The 18,096-nt window shown below is 43.3% G+C and overlaps 1 protein-coding gene across 1 annotated transcript; it reads left to right on the plus strand.

The window, feature by feature from the left end:
- The first annotated feature begins 1,876 nt into the window (after window positions 1-1,876).
- LOC115102548 (nuclear receptor subfamily 1 group D member 1-like) lies at window positions 1,877-18,096 on the plus strand. Its single transcript, XM_029622630.2, has 8 exons — window positions 1,877-2,537; window positions 12,715-13,020; window positions 13,255-13,343; window positions 13,527-13,671; window positions 15,773-16,368; window positions 16,500-16,685; window positions 16,893-17,103; window positions 17,351-18,096. The coding sequence occupies exons 1-8, from the start codon at window positions 2,522-2,524 to the stop codon at window positions 17,548-17,550; spliced, it is 1,749 nt and encodes a 582-aa protein (XP_029478490.1). The 5' UTR covers window positions 1,877-2,521; the 3' UTR covers window positions 17,551-18,096.

Raw genomic sequence — 18,096 nt, forward strand, 5'->3', positions numbered from 1 at the left:
GTGTAAAGTGACGGGTCAATGTAATTGTCGCAGATTTTTGCAAAGGGTTCGAATCTCACATGAGTCCCCCCCATTTGTTTTTTGATTTACATGTATTGTGTTAGTGTGTTGAAAAGGGACATAGTCTACACCCAACAGCTTGAATGTGTATATGGTACACCTCAATTCATGATGAACCCCATTAGCCACCTTGGTTGTATTCCATATGTAGCCTCTGCTTCCAGGCTGATGGGGTGAAAGCCTGGTGGATCCTACCCATAGACTGATTACGCCCTCTCCTGGCGAGGAGACATCAGTGTAAGCTACCATTAAGTAAGCTTTATTGTTATGTAGGCTACACTTACATGTAGGCCTACAGCGTTTTATAGGCTATGCATTATTATAATCATCCATTTTGTCACATGCGTTTTGAATCGAGCATCAAGGACCGGCAGTGAACAGTTTTTTTTCCTACAAAAAAATGGTAGCCTTCATGACTGCTGTTTGACAAATCCCTAAGGCTCTTCTGTTTTTGTTTTTTTACGATGTACAATAAACATACATGTTGTAAGGAACTAATTTATCTTTTTGCCTTAAAAGCACATGGAGGTGTGTGAAACAGATTAACAAAAACACAAGATTTTGTCATATAAGCGAAAATGTTGTCTAATGTTAGTAGTAGCTAGAACCCTAGTCAAGCATGTATCAATGCAATATCGGCTCACAACATTTTGTTTCAGACCAACATAACAGAAGTAAACCTTAAATTTGTAGGTTTAAAATAGCCCTCTAGTGGCGACAGTTGATCTATTTTAAGAAATGCCATTGGTTGGTGCATATAAAGACTAAGATCTTTGATAGGCTGATGAAGAATTTGTTACAGGATATAATCACTGCCACCTGGTGAGGTTAGCATTGGGGCTAACGTGTGCCATGTTATCTGATGGGACCAGCTACAATTTAGCGTTCTGTCACGTGCAAGTAAATCGATTATTTGAATTGGCTGATAGGCATTTTGAGCTGGAGAAAGTATTTACATTTAAATGGTTGCTTATGTTCGCAAGTATGGCCCCAACGTGTATTACTTGTTTGTTTACATTTTCCTAAAACACATGATCTGAACGTTTGGCCATCAGCTACTAACAACTAAAGAGGAAGAAGCGAAACATTTTTTGTATGGAGGTCAATAAATGTCTAATTTAGTTAACAGCAAAAAAGAATTGATAATTTCCTACGTGAGGTTTATTTGATCAAATAGAAGTTTCATAATGGTTAGGTAGCATTTCGGCAACTTTGAAAAAAACGACATTATATCAGAGCTGTGCCTGTTGGCGCCTATCTGCCCTCTCATTGGCTAGAATGGTCCTACATAATCTCGCCTCCTCCCGCCTGCCTTCCATTTTTGAGGACATGTATTTCCATTGTTAGAGCGGTCCCTCGAGTATCTTGTCAATATAATAGATAATGGTCGCACTCCCCTGCTCAGACATTGCATGCATCAACCAATGGTTGGGTGCCACATAATCGACAGTGTCATCGACTGACCGATTGCTTTAACATATAATATGGTTTGCTGATACTTAAAATACCTATCCAGGCCTTGTAAGATCTGTCATGTGTCAGTAATGCAACGCGACCAATCTTTGTAACAACTACCATACCAGTCACGGTGAGCCCTGCCCATTGTGCATGTGCCTCATCCTCCCACCTCTCGTTATCGCACGCTCAGTATTATGCATAAAATGTATGTCAGTAGGGCAGCGCTGAGCGCTCGCCCCGGCACATGCAAAGTGCACATGCATCGTGGCTTTAGTAAAAACATAGCAGGTCAGGTTGAATAAGCACATTAAAACTCCCCTCAGCTCTGGGTACCGGCCAATGAGAACACATCCAATAGTAAAAGGAAGGAGGGAGAGAGTGACAGTAGAGTGAATTAACAGGGGACATATAGTGAGATGAGATGCACCCCTTTAACCAAACAGACACAACCGAAGTTGAGAGAGGACACCGGGAGCGAGTCCCATTTATTTCAGTTACCTGAAAACGTTATTGATGTGGGAGTGGTGGATTGGTGTATTATTGGGTGTGTCTAGCCTGGCTAAATTCAGTTCATTTTCGGAGATGCTGATGGGGCTGTGTATTCTTGGGATTTCAGAAAATCACTTGTTTGTTCTCGGCTTGTGACACTCAAATCCGCTGAACCAAGCAACTCACTAGTCTAGTAGCCTAGAGTTCTTCAGAGCGCAGAACGGATTCAGGTAGCTTCCGAGAAAATCTCTCCTGCACACCTGAGACACTTAGACATAACTGTTCTGCATAGCATACATCTGGACATAACTGTGCTTACAGTATACGACGGAAGTTTCAGTCGATTGGCAGATCAATAGGATTGTCTTCAACCGCGCGCTCGTTCTATGGGTCAGTTATCCACGCATAACTAGTTCTCGACTCCTACCTGTCTCCCCTTGAGTATTGGTCCTGCAGCTATATATCGAAAAGTCAGCATCATTCACCACAGCAAGCAAAAGACACATCAAGAAACATGGACACTCCAGGTGGTAAGTAATTATGATTGTGATTATATTTGTTGCAATTTTTTTGTAGTTCAATATTGCATTTGGCGTTGGAGTTATACCTGCTTAGTTGAGAATGCTGAAGGTTTTTAAATTTGTTTTTAACATTTTTGTTATTGTGTTGCATTGGTATGGTTTCTCTTTGCAGTCGTGCGTAATTGTGCGCAAATACGTTCCCATTATGAGGCTTTGCATTAAGTGTCTCCTCATCAGCATATGTTAGAAAGGCAGTCGAGTTAATACGATTGAAAACTATGTTATTAGGCTAGCACTGCATGTCCAATTCTATATGTTTATCAAATTGCGAGATGAGAACAATTCATCTTTATAGCAGGACCGTCATGCTTTTTGTGCATTAACCTCCCATGCATGAACCTGGAAAATGAAATCAACCCTGATTTGATATAAGTCATGAAAGTTGTAACATCCCAAGAAGTGGGTGTTTTCTTTTAAGCCTGCAAAGGTGCACTCCGAAAATGTTACAAAGTTTGACGATGATGATACGTGACAGTGCTTGAAGTTCACGCAGCTTTGTTGATCCACTTCCTGTTTTTCCTCATAAAAACAAACTCACGTGGAGCGACCTGTCATTGGTTCCAACGCATTCGATGCCTTTTGCAAGCAATAGGTAGATTATTTTGTTTTCGTGCGTATCTAAATCAAATGAATCTCTATACCAGTGGTTCCCAAACTGTGGGGCGACCCCTTTTTTTTATATACACCTCCGTTCAAAAGTTTGGCTTCACTTAGAAATGTCCTTGTTTTTGAAAGAAAAGCAAAAAAAGTGTCCAATCAAATTGATCAGAAATACATTGTAGACATTGTTCTGGTTGTAAATGACTGTTGTAGCTGGAAACGGCTGATTTAAAAAAAAAAAAAAAAATGTTTAATGGAATATCTACAGAGGCCCATTATCAGCAAACTCCTTTGTTCTAATGGCACGTTGTGTTAGCTAATCCAAGTTTACCATTTTAAAAGACTAATTGATCATTAGAAAACCCTTTTGCAATTATGTTAGCACAGCTGAAAACTGTTGTTCTGATTAAAGAAGCAATAAAACTGGCCTTCTTTAGACTAGTTGAGTATCTGGAGCATTATCATTTGTTGGTTTGTTTACAGGCTCAAAATGGCTGGAAACAAATAACTTTATTCTGAAAGTCATGTCTATTCTTGTTCTGAGAAATGAAGGCTATTCCATGCAAGAGCTTTCCAAGAAACTGACGATCTCGTACAACGCTGTGTACTACTCCCTTCACAGAACCACGCAAACTGTCTCTAACCGGAATGGAAAGAGGAGTGGGAGGCCCTGGTGCACAACTAAGCAAGAGGACAAGTACATTAGTGTCTAGTTTGAGAAACAGACGCCTCACAAGTCCTCAACTGGCAACTTCATTAAATAGTACCCGCAAAACACCAGTCTCAACGTCAACAGTGAAGAGGTGACTCCGGCATGCTGTCCTTCTAGGCAGAGTTACAAAGAAAAAGACATATCTCTGTCCAGTGTCTTTTTATTGGCCAGTCTGAGATATGGCTTTTTCTTTGCCCATAGATTACAACAATTTTTTTAAATAGAATTTCATTATAGAATTGCACAAAAAGAAGCTTTAAAACTGCTAAATATTCTTCGCACCACATGACAAAATGTATAGAATTGCAGGAACTAAGCTTTAAACTGGCAAAATTGTCTCCACCAACAAGAGGAGTGTGAACAATGTGTCAAGAACAGTGCTTGTGCGCACAGAAATAGACGTGGCGCGGGTGTGCAGGGAGCCATGGGATATTCCCCAATGATGGAAGGGGGGCCTGAGTGAAAAAGTGTGTAAACCCCTGCTCTATACCACCCAGTTGGCATTGAGATAATAAATAGGTAGAAGTGTTGTGATTACTATTGGAGGCGGGAGCAGTGATATTGGTTCATAAGGCAAAGTTTATGGCCATGGGAAGCTCTGGGCGTTGTTTCATTGAGGTTAGCCAAAGTACACCAGGCATCATAATATTTGTTCACCTATTCCACTTCCGGCTGTTGAGTGGTAATTCATTTACTAACTCTGCAGTCACGTTCCAGTACATGGATGGAAACGGCTTGGGCCAAGGCACCCGTTTCCACAGTCGTTTCCATCACATGGACTGGAACCACTCAACAGCTGGAAGTGGAATAGGTGAACAAATATTGTGATGCACTCTGTAAGTGCATCGACGTGAGGATGACTTGAGAATGCGAGGAGTGCATTCAGTGGGAAGACTCACGCTCCATGTCAGAACTTGTTCCATGTCAGTTATTATCTGTAGAGGGCAATGGGTCACGTCAGAGCTCTGCATTCTTTACTATCTTAATAATTTATTGCTAAACAAAAATACATTCAATAACGTATTCAGTAACTATTGGCCTTTATATATGTGCCTACATTTGGCTAGGCTAGGGTTAAATTTAGGATTTAGGTTAGGTGAAGGGATAGCTAATATGCTAAGTAGTTGCAAAGTAGCTAAAACGCTAATGTTGTCTGTGATAAGATTCTAACTTGGTTTGCTAGATGTTTGTGTTATACACCCACCTATCCACCCTGTCTTATATAACCATACCACACCCACCCATCCACTATGTCTTATGTAACCATACCAAACATAACATATCATACTAAATGGAGTGTTCCTGAGTTACATACAGAATAACACGAAGTGCTCTGAGACCAGGTTGTGCTATGCGGTACATGGGTCTCCTTGGAGCGAACTCAGAACATCCTCAGCCAACGCTACATCCTGCTCTATTTATTTTTCCTCTTTAATTATGACAGGGACTATATGCCGCGTGGGGTGCTTAGAAATTCTGACTTCTGATGGGAGCTTCATGCAGCGCGAGTCTTCCCACTGAATGCACTCCTCGCATTCTCAATTCATCCTCACGTTGACGCACTTGCAGAGCCGCGTGCGGCGCGTGATATCCCAGGACCTCCTCCCCTGCAGTTCTCTATCTCTCTCAGCTCTGTCTTCTCTCTCTCGGACACTTCTGTTGTGATGCTGCCTGAGGTGATGGAAGGGGGGGGGGTTGGTCGGTCAGTGGATCAGCCATTTCATGCATTAACTTTGTCTGTAGTCACGTTTTCCCACCTCATGTGCGCTTTATTGTATTCTAAGCAAATACATTAGTCCTGATTCCTATAGCGTATGTCCCTTGCATAAACATCTGTCCCAAACTCGTACATTAAATATACATGCAGGCAATCTCATAATATAACTCATTCTATTCAACCCCGTTGAGGCCCTTTGGCCCACTGGGGGCAGGTGAAATTGGACAAGCTGTGAATGCTTCCCTCCTGCTGCAGCATCTGTTTCAGCCACAGAGTGCACATCCAAAGACAATTCACCTTTAACTGAGACCGTGACCTACTTCTCTACTCCTAGCTAGGTTAATGTTATAGACATCAAAACACACTCCTCGTGGGTATATGATGTTTACTGTAATGTACAGTATTTACTTAGCTCATCATCCTGTTGCATCCTCGTATTACATAGGATGCATTTGCAACTGTACATTTGGATCCTGGCTTTAATATTACATCAACATTAATTCACTGACTGTTATAATCTAACATTTATGTGGCGTAAACATCGTATGGAGCCGAATGTGTGCCACCCTCCATGACCGGTCATTGCACAAAACACTAGCAGCCTTACAGCGTTGTGTGTGGCTTCCTGACCCACAGCACAGCAGAGCGCAAACAAGAGGAAGGATAGAATAGGGGGGAGGAAGATGGGCGGAAGGATTGTTGTGCCTGTAAAGTGCTCAATGCTCACATTTCTCTGCCTGCCTGGCTCTACTCACCCACGCAGGCAGATTAGTGGCTGTAGGGGTTACTGACCTCACGATGGGAAGCTGCTCGCCTCACTATCCAACCTGCTGCCGATTCCACAATTAACACTAGTGTCTGTCTGCACTGACCTCAATTCTAACTGGCTTGCCAGTGAGAGTATGGCTCTTTTGTCTTCTCTGAGTTACATGGGGCATCCTCTGGAGTTTGCTATGGGCTATGTAGTATAATCCTACTGGGTGAACATCAAAGACAATTCACAAATTCCTATGGCCCCCTATATTTTCTCTCCTGTCATGAGGGCCATACCATGATGTCCTCTGAATTGGAGTTAATTGACAAAAAAGGCCAGGCCCTATACTTGGCAAAGAGCTCTATGTAATGGTATATTATGGGAGCACCGAACAGTATATGGCAGTATAGTCAAGCTTAGCCTTGGAGAGGCCTGTAAAAGCTGATTATTTATTGACTAGGCTACCATTTATGGCATAGTAGTTCAGTCCTAAAGGGCGCTCACAAACGTAAACACAGAAGTAGCTCACATGTGAGTGTTCAAGTGGATATGCAATGTGTTTGGGTGGGTGTGGAGGTTTGGCAAAGCCCCGGCTGGGTCTGGAGGCAGTCTGTTTCCAGTCTCAGGTAGTGGCTGGCCAGAACAGGACAGCAGGTCCCTGTCATATGTCTGCTAAGACTTGCTCTAGATCTCTGGCTCTGCAGTGTGTCAATAATAAATCCTGTAGCACGTGCTGGCTGAGGGATTATAAAAACACTCGAGATAAACAAATACTTGGTTCAGCAGCACCACAGGGAAAAACGGAGAAGTCAATAAGAGGAAAGAAATACAAGCCCAGGGCAGATTTACTCATGTTTCTCATACAAATGTAAGACTCCATGACAGGTGCATAGTATTTGGGAATATACAGTGCCTTCGACAAGTATTCATACCTCTTGACTTTTCCCACATTTTGTTACGTTAAAGCCGTATTCTAAAATGTATTAAATGTTTTTTTTCTCTCAGCAATCTATACAAAAATACCCCATAATGACAAAGCGAAAACAGGTTTATCAATTTTAGCAAATTTATTACAAATAAAAATCTGATACCTTATTTACATTAGTATTCAGATCATTTGCTATGACACTTGAAATTGAGCTCTCAAGTGCATCCTGTTTCCATTGATCATCCTTGAGATGTTTCTACAACTTGATTGGAGTCCACCTGTGGTAGATTCAATTGATTGGACATGATTTGGAATGGCACACAGCTGTCTATATAAGGTCCCACAGTTGACAGTGCATGTCAGAGCAAAAACCAAGCCTTGAGGTCGAAGGAATTGTCCGCAGAGCTCCGAGACAGGATTGTGTCGAGGCACAGATCTGGGGAAGGGTACCCAAAAATGTCTGCAGCATTGAAGGTCCCCATGAACACAGTGGCCTCAATCATTCTTAAATGGAAGAAGTTTGGAACCACCAAGACTCTTCCTAGAGCTCTCCGCCCAGCCAAACGGAGCAATCGGGGGAGAAGGGCCTTGGCCAGGGAGGTGACCAAGAACCCGATGGTCACTCTGACAGAGCTCCAGAGTTCCTCTGTGGAGATGGGAGAACCTTCCAGAAGGACAACCATCTCTGCAGCACTCCACCAATCAGACCTGTATGGTAGAGCCAGACTGAAGCCACCCCTCAGTAAAAGGCACATGACAGGCCGCTTGGAGTTTGCCAAAAGGCACCTAAAGACTCTCAAACCATGAGAAACAAGATTCTCTGGACTGATGAAACCAAGATTGAACTCTTTGGCCTGAATCCCAAGCGTCACGTCTGGGTGAAAACCTGGCAACATCTCTACAGTGAAGCATGGTGGTGGCAGCATCATGCTGTGGGGATGTTTTTTCAGCGGCAAGGAAAGGGAGACTAGTCAGGATAAAGGCAACGATTAAAGGGGCAAAGTACAAAGATCCCTGTTGAAAACCTGCTTCAGAGGGCTCAGAACCTCAGACTGGGGCGAAGGTTCACCTTCCAACAAGACAACGACCCTAAGCACACAGCCAAGACAACTCGGGTGGCTTCGGGACGCATCTCTGAATGTCCTTGAGTGGCCCAACCAGAGCCCGGACTTGAACCCGATCATCTCTGGAGAGACCTGAAAATAGCTGTGCAGTGACACTCCCCATCCAACCTGACAGAGCTTGAGAGGATCTGCAGAGGAATGGGAGAAACTCCCCAAATACAGGTGTGCCAAGCTTGTCGAATCATACACAATAAGACTCAAGGCTGTAATCACTGCCAAAGGTGCTTCAGCAAGTACTGCGTAAATGGTCTGAATAGTTATGTAAATGTGATATTTCAGTTATGTTTTATAAATTTGCTTTGCCATTATGGGGCCTGAGAGGGTATCGGTCCACCCACTTGGGAGCCACGCCCACCCACTGAGGAGCCAGGCCCAGCCAATCAGAATGATTTTTTTCCCACAAGTGCTTTATTACAGACAGAAACTCCTCAGCACCCCCTCAGACGATCCCACAGGTATTTGGTATTTTATTAGAATCCCCATTAGCTGTTGCAAAAGCAGCAGCTACTCTTCCTGGGGTCCACACAAAACATAAAACGGAACATAATACAGAACATTAATAGACAAGAACAGCTCAAGGACAGAACTACATTTTTTTAAAGGCACACGTAGTCTACATATCAATGCATACACACAAACTATGTAGATCCAATAGGGGAGAGGCGTTGCTTCATCTGTTTTTTGAAGTAGCCGGATGTGGAGGTCCTGAGCTGGCATGGTTACATGTGGTCTAAGCTTGTGAGGCCGGTTGGATGTACTGACAAATTCTTTAAAATTACATTGGAGGCGGCTTATGGTAGAGAAATGAACATTAAATTCTCTAGCAACAGCTCTGTTGGACATTCCGGCAGTCACCATGCCAATTATACACTCCCTCAACTTGAGGCATCTGTGGCATTGTGTTGTGTGACAGAACTGCACATTTTGGAGTTGCCTTTTATTGTCCCCAGCACAAGGTGCACATGTGTAATGATCATGCTGTTTAATCAGCTTCTTGATATGCCACAACTGTCAGTTGGATGGATTATCTTGGCAAATGAGAAATGCTCACTAACAGTGGCAAATGAGAAATGCTCACTAACAGGGATGTAAACAAATTTGTGCACAAATGGAACATTTCTGGAATCTTTTATTTCAGCTCATGAAACATGGGTCCAGAACTTTACATGTTAGTTTATATTTTTGTTCAGTGTAGTTTATATTCGAAGTATACATACGATAGGCTAACTATTGCCATGACACCTTGTGTAGGGCAGTGATAAAAATATAGCAGCCACCTGTCTCACAAACTCACCAAGAAATGTTTTTTATATTTTTTTTTATTAGGTAGCCCGTTCGAGTGGTTCTCTCTCTATGGGAAAACGGGATTCACTTTCTCCATAGCTTACTGTCGGTGACGAAACGAGTACAGTTCACTACCACAGCATCCCTGGGACTCCCCCAGTATATTTATTTTAATCACGGAACCGGGTTGTGATTGTTGTAAATGTCTACACGATACTGCAAATTTGGTCCAGGCAGTAACCGTGTCAGAAGTCCATGTGAGTCGGCGGTCAGGTGTCGTGCTGCTTGCGGGCGCCCGCTGGGCAAGGAGGGAGCGGAAGCACCGCATAGCCCGCGCGGCCGTGTCTCGGAGATGCAAAAATATTTTTTAGAGAGGATGCGAAGGCAGACGAACAGAGGATAACTTTAAAAAATAATGAAAAACAGAAAAAGAGCAACGTTGATTTATTTACTGTAATCTATATTGACTGCCTATATAAATACTGAAGTTGTTTGCGTGACGCAAAAAAATGTCTAGCTAGGTTTCCATTCAATTGGCGACAGATTTTCATGTGAATATTCTCAAATCCGCATAAACAGTATGCGCACTTTCCTACCAGAAATGTGTTTCCATATCATTTAAATTCCCATGTACCGAATAAAAAAATGCAAGTTAAATGGGTTTTCATCGCAATTTTACTGATGGGTTTTCTCACATTTTTTAAAAATATTGTTATATATCACACGTTTGGCCTACATCGGGGATCATCAACTAGATTCAGCCAATTTTTTTTCTTGAGCGGATGGTCGGGGGGCCGGAACATAATAAAAAATACATTTTAGATTGCAAATTGACCGAAAGAAGCCAAAACAGACATAATATTTGACTAAAACAATAATTTCATCCCTTGCTTACATTTGTATACGATCACATACAGTGCAGTCAGAAAGTATTCGCACCCCTTGACTTATTCCACATTGTGTTACAGCCTGAATTAAAAATGGAGTAAATGTACTTTTTTTCTCATTCATCTACACACAATACCCCATCATGTTAAAGTAGAAACATGTGTTTTTAGAAATTTTTGCAAAAATATATAAGTATTTGCATTGCCTCGGGGTGTAAAAACGCATGTTTCTACTTTTCACACAATACCCCATAATGTTAAAGTAGAAACATGTGTTTTTAGAAATTTTTGCAAAAATATATAAGTATTTACACCCCGAGGCAATGCTTTGTAAAAGCACATTTGGCAGAGATTAGTCTTTCTGGGTAAATCTCTAAGAGCTTTCCACACCTGGATTGTGCAGTATTTGCCCATTTTATTCTTTTCAAAATTCTTAAAGCTCTGTCAAATTGGTTGTTGAGCAATGATCAATGACCATTTTCAGGTCTTGCCATAGATTTTCAAGCAGATTTAAGTCAAAACTGTAATTCGGCCACTTAGAAATAGAAACTTACAAACTGCTTTGTCATTTTTTGAAGTATGACTTTAGTGCCTTGATACAAACATGATGCATGTTTTGGAATATTTGCATTCTGTTTAGGCTTCCTTCTTTTCACTCTGTCATTTAGGTTAGTATTGTGGAGTAACTACGCTGTTTTTGGTCCATCCTCAGTTTTTTCCTATCACAGCCATTAAACTCTAACTGTTTTAAAGTCATCATTGGCCTCATGGTGAAATCCCTGTGCAGTTTCCGTCCTCTCCGGCAACCGAGTTAGGACACCATCTTTGTAGTGACTGGGTGTATTGATACACCATCCAAAGTCTAATGAACAACTTCACCATGCTCAAAGGAAGATTCAATGTCTGCTTTTAAAAAATTATTACCAATAGATTTGTGAGGCATTGGAAAACCTCCCTGGTCTTTGTGGTTGAATCTGTGTTTGAAATTCACTGCTCGACTGAGGAGTACAGAGATGAGGCAGTCATTCAAAAAACACGTTGAACACTATTATCCATTTTAAATTCAGGCTGTAACACAATTATTTTGTGTGTAGAAAGTATTCACAACCCTTGACTTTTAACATCTCTTTATTATGCATGGGAAAATATTTCCAAAACAAAAATCACTTGGAGCGGATTTCCTGGTGTTTTTACAGTCTTTTATGTACAACAATGAATTTAAAAATGTAAGCACAATTTTTCTTTGCTCAGAACTTGGGGGTTGGCATTTGGGGAACCTTGGCTTACATGATGAGATTATTGTGGACAAAAGAGCAACATTTTATTTTTACATGTCAAATGGTAGCCAAGCATTGATGATTATGTCACCAGAATAAGACCTTTGCTATTTATTGGAAAGGAGCATCAAGCTCATCAGCTTGCACTTTCACCACCCTGTGAAGTTCATCGGAACTTATTTCATCTTTAGCCTCAACCTCTGGTAGCCTAATAAACTTGCATGCTTTCCCAACGAGTCATAGTGGAAGGACCACACAACATGTAATCGTGTGACTCCAAGTTTACTTCCATATTATGGTTATTATATCTATATTTGGGCATAAAATAATTTCCACCGCTATTTCTCGCGTCATTTATTTTACAGACACAAAAGATCCCCATGTCAAACAAACAAATCATCTGTTGGCATTTATGAAATTGTACCGACACTTCCTGTTTCCATCACATCTGTTGTGAAAAACATCACTGCTGTTGTGAAAAACGTTTTTATGACTTTACGCGCATAAAACCGTGGATGGAAACGTGGTTAGTGTGAGTTTGGTTGAGACAGAATCCGCGCTCACTCTGTTACTGTGCTTCCAACCATTTTTGCCACCTTTTCTCTCCCTGGATGCACAATTATACCTATTAGTCCTACAGAGAGCTGTCTTTTGCCACCATCTACCACAAACGGTAGCGGCATAACCTCAACTTTTAAAGGAAGAACCACTGTATGCTTTTGCATGCCTTTAAACGTTGCATTCTGCACCACTTCCTGAACTCGGTGACCTTTTTTTTTTAGAGTAAACTTCTTTTCAGCTATCTGACTAACCCCACTACCTCGGTCTCTGTTTTTCCAACAGGAGGTGTCATTCTGTATGCGCGCTCCTCCGGCAGCCCCAGCCCTGGCAGCCCGTCCAGTGGGTACCAGACCCAGTCCCCCTCCTCCACCCTCTCCCAGCCCTCCTCCCCAGAGGAGATCACCTTCACAGAACTCGGGTCCCTGAAGGGCCAGAGAGGGGGAGGATGCACACCTCCATCATCCTCCAAGCTGGTGTTCCACTTCCCAGAAGTCTACAATGTGGCTACATCAACGTCCACCCACCAGCACTCGTACCAACACCCCATCGCTGGGAAAAGGCCTAGTGGATTCACAGGACCTTTCACCAGTGAGTAGCATTCCTTCCGGCCTTCTTTTGTCATCCCTCCTTACTCTTTCTAGCCTAAACCAAAACATCCACCCCTATCCAATACTCATCTCCTCCCACAATCCTTTTCTGTAATGTACACTACACGACGTCTTTTGTTGCTTGTGACGTAGGTCGGTAGTCACCTTCACTTATGATCACATTTCTGACTGGCTGTACCTCTGTCTCTATATATATATATATATATCTCTACAGAGACTGGCGGTATGGTGCTCCTGTGTACAGTGTGTGGAGACATTGCATCTGGGTTCCACTACGGAGTGCACGCCTGTGAGGGTTGCAAGGTAAGAAGACCATGATGACTAAACGCATACAGTAAGTGCCCCTGAAATGGCTCCCTAGTCGCTATATAGCACACCTCTTTTGACCATTTCAGATGCACTCCTACTGTGTATAATAAGGTGGTGGGTCACATTCACGTTCACCATTTCAAACTAACTTTACATCTGCTTGAATATCCTGTCTAGGGCTTCTTCCGTCGCAGCATTCAGCAAAACATCAACTACAAGATGTGTGTGAAGAACGAGAACTGCCTCATTATGAGAATGAACCGCAACCGCTGCCAACACTGTCGCTTCAAGAAATGCCTCTCCGTGGGCATGTCCAGAGATGGTAAGAGTTAGAGTGAAATCTTACTGAGAGTGCAGGCTCAGACAATCGTTAGAGGCCATACAATGAGAGTTTCTCAGCACTGCACCAGCCTTATCTTTCGCCTGAGACATTGCACTGACCTACTGTTGAAGGGCACACGTTGGAAAAGAACCTATATACACACAGCCTCTTGCACATTCACAAGTTTCAAAGTCAGGCTTTCTTCCTCTTGTTCAGATTCCTCCCCTCTCCATGTTCCTCCCCTCCGTGTTCCCTGAGCTCTCCCTCTATCCCGCTCTTCTCTCCTCTCCGACAGTGATTTATGAGAACGGGAGCCTTGAAGTCCCTGAAGCTATCTGTCATACAGGAAACTGCAGCAAACACAGGAATTATTTTGGGGAATTGGAACAGGGGCAACTTGATTACCTTGTATACTGTTTACCCTTATAACATCTTTAACAATTAATGAGGGAGACGGCAAACAATTAAGCTCGAGATGCAGAACAAAACAGCCCGTCCTTGTCATACAATTAATCAGCCGTATGCAAAGCTAATCTCACCTACTTTACTTTTAGCCTTGATAGCTAAGTATTGATAAATTGCCCCATCATAACGGATTACGAAAATAGTGTGGGATGGTTTCCGTTGACCTAAAAAAGCACAGCAAGCATTTTACCTATAGCATGCTGGTACATGGTGACCTAGTTGGGATAGTTTGCCTGCCTTCAGTGTCTTCTCAGTGTGGCTTCAACCCTCCTGTGTTCTCTCTCGTGCTTAATCCATTGCCTAATCTACCAAGTGAACCAAGTGTGATTTCTGCATGCAGTCGACAGTTTGGGCGCTCAAAAGGTGGGGTACGAGAAACGAGGCGAGTGAAGATGTTTTGATGGAAGGAAAAACGCTCATATTGACCCTGTTAAAGGCACGATCTCGAAAGTGTCAAGAACCACAACCTAGAAACCTCATTCCTTCGACTGCAGCTGTTGTGAAAACAGAAAAACCTCTCAGTCAACTGCCTGCAGTCCACATGACAGGAGACGTCCTGATTTCTCAGGAGCCTGTGATTGGTGGGTCTTGGGATTACCATATAGACAAGGCAAATATTGAAGTCCCTTTCCCTCCCCGAAACCAGTTCGTCTTCTTAAAGACACAGCCAACACTTTCATCCACAACGCAGTGCATTAAAGCCCATTCTCACAACTGTAATGACCAGCTAAAGTCGAGAGACTATCCATGCACGCGTAACAAAGTGGATTGATGCGAATGACTATAGCAGAATTCCATAGATCTTCTGTAACAGAATGTCACTGTTATAGCCCTTCTTTTTTAGCATGATCTAGATCCTATGCTCTTTAGGGACAGTGCATTGCACAGTGCAGAGAGAGGCCCACGAGATCATGTAATGGTGCCAGAGATGTGTTAACACAGATGTTCACAGTCATACATTTCACTGAAGCAGAACACAAAATTCTCCCCCGATGTCATAGCTTAGTGCAGTATCTTGTTTTGATCTCAAACACTTTAAGTTAGTTTGTTTCTATGAATTATAGATCATTTACATCTTGCCTCATGCATTGTGCTGGCTTGGTTGAAGAACTCTCGGCAGCAGGACCGCCATTTGAAGCTTCTCTCTTATGTCACATCCCACTTTGGTGTTTCACTCACTACGTTCTCTCTGCAAGCTCCTATTTTCAACACTACTCTTCACTCTCACCTTACTTCTCTGCAACCTCTTTCCTCCCCCTTGCGTGCTAGCCCACCTCTATTTCTCTCCCTCCGTCGCAGTAGCAGTGACATCACGTTCACGATGAGCCACTGCCCTACTTACAAAGTAGAGAGGGAGGGAAGGAGAGGAGAGGAGATGGAGGTCTATAAATAGCATTTTCAGCTGATGGATATTGTTGGCGAGGGGGATGGAGAGTACGAGGGATGGGACCCACAAAAGACTGCTTACACGTTCATGCATGAAATACACAAGATGCAATTAATGCATTTTTGTTACGAAGCGGAATGTATGAACATTCTATTTTTGTTTCTGTGTAGACTGGACCTTAAGACTTAATATCTATAAGAGAACTATGGCCAGATGTTGACCAGTCCCCTCTGTTTGTGTCTTCATCAGCTGTGCGTTTTGGCCGTATCCCTAAGAGGGAGAAGCAGAGGCTTCTGGATGAGATGCAAAGCTACATGAACAGCCTGAATGAGTCTGCCACCATGGACATAGAGTCCTCCCCCGTCTCCGAAGCCCCTCCCAGCCCAGCAGAGGTTCCTTCTAAAGAGGCCATCAGAGCCATCTCGCGGGCCTATCAGGACATCTCTTCCAGCAGCCAAGACAGGGCAGCCAAGAGTGAACTCAACATCACCAACTTACCAACAACATCTCTGTTCAAGAGCAACACATCTCAGGAGACCAGCTACGCCAATGGCTCCTCCCACCTCGGCTCTGACTCCACCCAGGGGTACCAGTCCTGTCCTGCAGGCCTTGCCCCTCACTGCCCAGACACCAATGACAACCACCATACGTTCCCCTCTGTGGACAAAAGTCGCTATAGTTGCCCCGCTACTTTGTCCAATCATGACCACGGACAGTCTAATGTGGGCACAACTCAACGGGGCAGCTCGGCCAATCACAACAGTTTCTCCATGAAGGAAGAGACCCAAGAGCCGCAAACTCAGACATCCTGTCCATGGAAATTAGCTGCTGGAACCAAAGTGCTGGTGAGTAAACCAAGCGTCGTTAGAAAGTTGTTATGAAGCTTTACATATGTGACGTTTAAAAAATAAATACAAATATTTTAAAAAACAGTATAGTATGGATTTGAATCGAACTTTCTCGCTCTATCCCTCAGGCCTGTCCTCTCAATGCGTGTCCTGTATCTGCGGCCAGTCGTTCTGGACAGCAGATATGGGAGTCTTTCTCCCAGTGTTTCACCCCGGCAGTGAGGGAAGTGGTTGAGTTTGCTAAGGGTATCCCTGGCTTCCAGGAGCTCAGCCAGCACGACCAGGTCATGCTGCTCAAATCAGGCACCTTCCAGGTAATAACCGCTTGTTTTTTCAAATTAGTCTTTCTTTTTGTCCAGGACTAGGCTTTACCTGTACTCAGGAAACTGGCCCTAAATCCGATTATTTCAGCTGTGAAAATAGAAATACGAAAAGGACAAAACGCCTTAATTCTCTCTCCCAATAAATGTCATCCCGATCCATATCGACTAACCTTCCACTGGGTCTTCTGTCTCGGTCAGGTGTTGATGGTGAGGTTTTGTACAATGTTTAACCCTGAGGAGCGGACGGTGACCTTCCTGAATGGCCAGACGTACCCTCTGTCCACCCTGCGGGCGCTGGGGATGGGGGCGCTGCTCGACGCCATCTTTGACTTTAGTGAGAAGCTGGGAACTCTGAGGCTGGAGCCTGATGAGATGGCTCTGTTCATGGCCGTGGTGCTGGTCTCTGCAGGTGAGGGGGGAAAATTGCCATTGAATTCATCACTAAAGCAGTGTAAATATGAACAACATGGCATTAGGAAGTCATAGAAGAGATGTAGATCTTAAATGATATGATAAGAAAATGTGACCGAGTAAGCATGAAGAGCTTAATATGAGCATACCGATAAACCGACAAAAGTTGTGCAGACATCCATAGATAGATAGATAGATATTGTGTCTCTCAAACAAGCTCTCACCCGCTCTTCTTGTCTCCTTAGACCTTTCTGGCATCGTTGATATGGGGGCAGTAGAACAGCTCCAGGAGGGGTTAATCCGTGCCCTGCATTCCCTCATCCACTGCCGTCGTCCCGACGAGAGCGCGTCCATCTTCCCCAAGCTGCTCCTGCACTTGCCCGACCTGCGCACCCTCAACAACCTGCACTCCGACAAGCTGCTGGCCTTCCGGATTGACTCGTGAACAGCCCTGAACACACACACACACATAGCAATTCAGAACTCGCCGACCACCACCACTCTCTCAGGGCAAGACTTCCCAGGAGATTGAGGAACACTGACTTGGGCAATCAATCAACAACAACAACAAATGTTCACGATGCATGTTTGAAAAAGGACAATAATTAATATATTGATCTCCATCCTGTTTTCATGCACACACACACACACACACACACACACACAACCACATTTGGGCAAAGATAGTCTGTTAGAACGTACATCAGTGTTTTAGGCTTACCGTTACCCTTTTGAACAGGTGTGTATTGGCAGTTTACCCGTTGTTTTCCAGTCTTTAAGAGACCAAAAGCCAAAAGTTCACTTACTTGTTTAACTTATTCCTAATCTCCTGACCATTGCCAAACCACAGTTGAGAGAGAATCAGAGAGGAAGATGTTTGTGGACAATGATAAGTTTAGGGACCATTATTGGTGACTGAATGTGTGGGTGTTTAGTGTTTGTATAAGAGAAAGGGACCCTGTATATAATAATACATACAATTTACACTTAA

The sequence above is a fragment of the Oncorhynchus nerka genome, linkage group LG20 (assembly GCF_034236695.1).
Source record: "Oncorhynchus nerka isolate Pitt River linkage group LG20, Oner_Uvic_2.0, whole genome shotgun sequence".
Lineage (NCBI taxonomy): Eukaryota > Metazoa > Chordata > Actinopteri > Salmoniformes > Salmonidae > Oncorhynchus > Oncorhynchus nerka.